Source organism: Elephantulus edwardii, unplaced genomic scaffold, assembly GCF_000299155.1.
Source record: "Elephantulus edwardii isolate Elephantulus edwardi_28Jun2011 unplaced genomic scaffold, EleEdw1.0 scaffold00172, whole genome shotgun sequence".
Taxonomy (NCBI): domain Eukaryota; kingdom Metazoa; phylum Chordata; class Mammalia; order Macroscelidea; family Macroscelididae; genus Elephantulus; species Elephantulus edwardii.
The window spans coordinates 4,429,200-4,434,699 of record NW_006399922.1 but is presented as its reverse complement, the minus strand read 5'-3'; the positions used below and the strand labels follow the sequence as shown (position 1 = coordinate 4,434,699).

The window sequence follows — 5,500 nt, the reverse complement described above, 5'->3', positions numbered from 1 at the left end:
AACTAGGAGTTGGTTCTTTGAAAAGGTCAATAAAATCGACAAACCATTAGCAAAACTCACAAAAGAAAAGAAGGAGAAGACACAAATAATCCGAATAAGAGACAAATCAGGCAACATCGCAACAGAACCAACTAAAACAAAAAAGCTAACATTAGAATATTATTTTACATTTTTGACACCTCCTTATCTTTACAATACTTTTGGTAAGTTACAGTTTTAACATGTTGCCTCCCAATTGTGTGTTGCCTAGAGGCAGTCTTTCCGTTTGGTTGTCTATGGTCCCTTTTTCTTGTGGCTAGGTTTTCATTTGGTTGTCTTTTGAGTGACAAGAAACTAGAGTCTTTCCCTTTGCCCAGACATGGTGGATTCAATTCTATGTTCTATACCATAGTTTGATAGGTGGTAGATTTACCTTCAGGATAGGCAAGGTCCCAGGGTTGCTGCCTGGGGTATAGTTCTCAGGGTAATTGTCTAGGAAAGTGACAAAGTTCCAACAGTGTGGCTCCCAATTCTCAGTAATTTCTTATGCCCATGAACTTCTCCCTTTACCCATGGATATTGTGGGGGCAGCTATTTTTCCCCCAGAACATAAAGAGTCAGGGAAATTTCAATTTCTTAGCATTGCAGTTCATAATTCTGACTATCCTCTAATGTCCAGGCATAACCTGCATCTTCTCTTCAGAAGCCACTGGCTGAATTGGTAGCTATTTCCACCCCAGGGAACATATTCAAGGAAGTGCCAATTTCTCAGCAATGCAGATTTCAATTCTGAGTCCCAGATAATGTCCATAGTTTCACTGGGGTTGTTTCCTAGGCAGTTGTTTACCAGCTCTTTCTGATCAGAGTCTTAGGAAAGTGACAGTTTCTCAGCATTTCAGTTCACAATTCTGGTTACCCTGTATTACCAAAGCATATCTGCTTCTCCTCTTCAGAAGCTTCTGGGTGACTTCAGTATATGTAAACATGGATGAGTGAATACTTTTAGCATTGTACTCGTTGATGAAAAATCTCAATTGATATTAAACTAAAGTGTGTACCAGTGCCTCCAGTGCTCCCAAAATTCAGTGCTTCCTCCAAAATTATTAGTTCTTGTTTATGTACTTGCTACTGAAATTGTGAACATCAATCAATTCTTTTTGATAGAGTGATTCTATGTATTCCTTCCATCATCATTTTTTAATAGAAAATTATTTATTTTGTTAATTTTGTGCACATGTTTGTTTTCTTATGACTAATTGAGGGTTATGAAATGTCTCAATACCCCTTCAAAAAAGGGGTTTCTTACACTTATTATGCCATCTTTTTTTTTTTTAAACTGGAAAATAATTTTTTATTGTGACCCCTCCATCTAGTCCTGACATTAGGCACCTTCTTCTTTTGCAATGCGGTCTTTTTTAAGTGGTCCCATGAAGGCCTTCTTCTCCTCCATTGTCTGGAAGCGGCCATGGCCAAACTTGGAGGTGGTGTCAATGAACTTGAGATCAATCTTCTCCAGAGCCCGGCGTTTGGTCTGCACCAGCAAGGACTTGCGGAGAGTCAGCACTCGCTTCTTGGTCCCTACCACACAGCCTTTCAGCATAACAAAGTCGTTGGTCACTTCACCATATTGGACAAAGCCACCCAGAGGATTGATGCTCTTGTCTGAGAGATCGTAGTCAGTGGAGGCATTGTTTTTGATCAGCTTGCCGTCCTTGATAACGTAGCCTTGGCCAATCTTGTAGATTTTCTTGTTGATCTCCGTGCGGTGATGGTAGCCCTTCTGCCCAGCAAGGGCCACGGAGAAGGCCACTCGGGCAGGATGCCAGGCCCCAATGCAGGCGACCTTGCACAGCCCTCTGTGGGTCTTGCGGGGTAGCTTCTTGGTGTGCCAGCGGCTGGTGACCCCTTTGTAACCCTTTCCCTTGGTCACTCCAATGACATCAATCATCTCATCCTGGCCGAACACTTGGCTCACTGGCACCTGCTGCTCCAGCATCTCGCGAGCCCAGTCCAGTTTCTCAGCCACTGTGCCCCCATTCACCTGGATCTCCATCAGGTGAGCCTTTTTCTGGCGCAAAGGAAGCAGGCGCATCTGGGTGTGGGCGATGACCCGGATGACCTGGCAGTACTTCTTCATGCTGCTAAAGTCCTTTTCTAACAGCTTCTTGCCATCCTCATCCTGCCATTTCTTGCAGTACTTGGTAAAAGCCTTCTTCTTAGACTTGTGCCAGTTCTTGTAGAAGCGCCGTTTGCATTCATCACTGATGTGCTCTGCAAAGACAGTCTTGAAGGTGCGGAGGCCGCGAGGGGTTTCCACGTAACCCACGATGCCCACAATCACCATGGGAGGCGTCTCCACAATCGTCACCGCCTCCACCACTTCCTTCTTGTTTACCTTGGACCCCGGCCTGTCCACCTCCCGCACGATGTGGGTCATGCCGGCCTTGTAGCCCAGGAAGGCTGTGAGGTGCACGGGCTTGGTGGCGTCATCCTTGGGTAAGCTCTTCACCTTCCCGCGGTGCCGGCTGCTGCGTTTTCGAGGCAGGAAGCCCAGGGACCCATGCCTGGGGGCTGAGAACTTCCTGTGTGACATCCTGACGTCGGTTTCCGCCGGTTATTATGCCATCTTGATTTATCTTTTATTTTTGTGTCATTCAACATTTTGTTTATAGAATCTGTCATTATTTTAATTTGATACCAATTTTTTTTTCTTTAGTTCTTTCGGCTTGAGAAATGTTGAGTGTGTTCTTTTCTTTTTGTTTACAACTTTTTTTACCCTTTGTTATATTATCTTACTTTGTTTTCTTAGGCCACTCTTTCAAGTCTTCTGCTCAGACCTTTCACAATTTTCCCCTTCCTCTTTGGCTATTTTATGTTCAAAAGAAAGTTTCAGAATATCTTTTGACATATTGTTTTGCCTTTCTTTCCTTTCTTTCTTTCTTTCTTTCTTTCTTTCTTTCTTTCTTTCTTTCTTTCTTTCTTTCTTTCTTTCTTTCAACTTTGCAACAACATTTTGCTTTCCTAATGTTGTTCTTATTGCTGTTGTTACTGTTTGTTGTTTAATTGGGAATGGAATCAAACCACAGATAACCTACTAGCAGGTTTTCAGAGGCAATAAATGACAAAAGAAGAGATTTCCCATCCTTCCTTAATATCATTGAAAACTCATTTGGTCTTTGATCATTAGTGTTCAATGCATCAAATTGCTTCTTGAATTTGTCTCTACATTCTGGTGTAACATTCACATTGTTATACATTTGTTTTTATGCACTTATTTCAATTTTCTTCAGCTTTAACATAAATGGCCTCATGAGAAATTAGTGGTCTCTTAAACAGCCAACAGTGGCTTTGTACTGACTGAAGATAATGTACCTTGCTATCATCTCCTTCCAGAGGTGTAACCAATAGACACAAGGAATTTAACAGTAAACAAAACAAAATGAAGATTCACCCTACCCCTTCTAATAATACTGGAAAGAGTGAAAGGTTACTCAAAGAGAGAAAGAGCCTCAACAAGATGAATTGACTCAGTGACTGCAACAAAAGGTTTGAACAAGGTAATTGTTGTTATTGCCAAGTACAATGAGTCAAGTACAACTTATAGTGACTCCCTGAATAACAGTTCAAAGTCATGTCCTTCCTGTACTATCCTTATCAACTCCAACACCCTTGTGCCCAATGCTTCAGACACTATATCATTCCATATCATAGATGGTCCTACACTGTTTTGCTAACCTGACACCTTATGAAGCATGATATCCCTCTCCAAAGAATAGTCTTTCCTAGCAACATGCTCAGATCATGTGAGACCAAGTTTCGCCATCTTTTCCTCCAAGGTTCATTCTATTTCCACTTTCTCCAAGACATAATTGTTCTTTTGGCAGTTCATGGAATGCTCAGCACATTCCGCCAACACAACTCAAAGGCATTGATTCTTCTACTCTCATCTTTTCTTTTTATATTCGTTTCCTTACAGTTTGTATACATTGTGTTTCACACTATTTTTCCATTCACATTGTGTTTTATACATTTTATGCATTATGTTTTATAAAATTAATCATCATTGGGCCTTGACCATTATTACCTTGTCTTTTAGCACTGATCCTTCCCATTTGGTCTCCCCACCCCCTGCCCTCCACCCACCAAACTGTGCAGCCCTGTGATTTCACTCTCACCTATCTTCACCCCTCCTTGCCCCCTGCTTGAGTTCCCATACGTTTTACTAGTTGTCCTTCTATTTTTCACAATAATGGTATTATCAGTATTTGTCCTTATAAGGTTGAATAAGTTTCAGTCTCTCCTAAGTTAAGTAGAGTTTGTGTAAATCATTGCTCCCTAGTGATGCATAGTACTCCATTGTGTAAATGTACCACACTTCTTCAATCCATTCAATTGTGATTCGACATTTGGGATGTTTCTAGGCCATGGTCTTTGCAATCACTTATTATGCATCAGAGAGTTGGACAATGACTAGGAAGGACAGAAGGAGAATTGATGCCTTTGAGCTGTGGTGCTGGAGAAGAGTATTAAGGGTACCATGGACTGCTAAGAAAACAAGCAGATTCATCCTGGAGAGGGTTAAACCAGGCTGCTCCTTGGAGGCAAGGATTCTGAGGCTTTGTCTGACTTACTTTGGACATGTTGTAAGGAGGGACCAGTCCTTGGAGAAGGACATCATGCTTGGGAGAGTGGAGGGATGGCGCAAGAGGTAAGGGCTTCTATGAGGTGGATTCATTCAGTCACTGGGGTAATGGGGATGGGTGTATCAGAGACAGTGAGACTGACAGAGGACAGAGCAGAGTTTAGGGTTACAATGAGTCACAAGCAACTCGACGGCACATTACAACAACAACAAGTAATCCATAGACTGCTAAAAAATATTTGTTCCAGGAACTAGGCAAGGATGCCCATTATCTCCTCTCTTATTCAATATTGTATTGGAAGTCTTATCGATACCAATAAGACAAGAGAAAGACATTAGAGCTATCCAAATTGGGAAAGAGGAAGTAAAATTATCCCTCTATGCAGATGACATGATAGTATACTTAGAAAACCCTAAAGACTCAGCAAGAAAACTATTAGACATAGTTGACCAATTCAGCATGGTAGCAGGATACAAGATCAACATACAAAAATCAGTTGGATTTCTCTACAATGACAAAGAGAATACAGAGCTGGAGCTAAGAAAAGCAATACCCTTCACAATACCTAATCACAAGATCAAATATTTGGGAGTAAATATAACTAGAAGCACAAAAGATCTATTCAAAGAAAACTGCAAAACATTATTACAAGATACAAAGAGACCTGGAGAAGTGGAAGAATATCCCCTGCTCATGGATAGGAAGGCTAAATGTTGTGAAAATGGCAATACTACCAAAGGCAATAAACACTTTCAGTGCAATCCCAGTACAAATACCAGGTCCATTCTTCAACGAGATGGAAAAGGCAATATCCAGCTTCGTGTGGAACGGAAAGAAGCCACAAATAAGCAAAGCACTCCTTAAAAATAGAAAAAAGG

The 5,500-nt window shown here is 41.4% G+C and overlaps 1 protein-coding gene and 1 pseudogene across 2 annotated transcripts; both read right to left on the bottom strand.

Annotated features, from left to right (window-relative positions):
* LOC102868298 overlaps positions 1-3,001 on the bottom strand; it is a 9,369-nt pseudogene extending 6,368 nt beyond the window's left edge.
* Positions 1,361-2,588, bottom strand: LOC102852287 (60S ribosomal protein L3-like). Of its 2 annotated transcripts, XM_006895652.1 has the most exons (2): positions 2,189-2,588; positions 1,361-2,041 (listed from the first exon to the last, which is right to left on the bottom strand). In XM_006895652.1, the coding sequence occupies exons 1-2, from the start codon at positions 2,570-2,572 to the stop codon at positions 1,361-1,363; spliced, it is 1,065 nt and encodes a 354-aa protein (XP_006895714.1). In that variant the 5' UTR covers positions 2,573-2,588. The 2 variants fall into 2 exon arrangements, with proteins under 2 accessions (XP_006895714.1, XP_006895713.1); XM_006895651.1 differs by having other exon boundaries at positions 1,361-2,588.
* Positions 3,002-5,500: the final 2,499 nt, after the last annotated feature.

What these genes read in the sequence shown, in the direction of transcription:
- LOC102852287 (XM_006895651.1), bottom strand. Translation starts at nt 2,572, where the DNA reads ATGTCACACAGGAAGTTCTCAGCCCCCAGGCATGGGTCCCTGGGCTTC.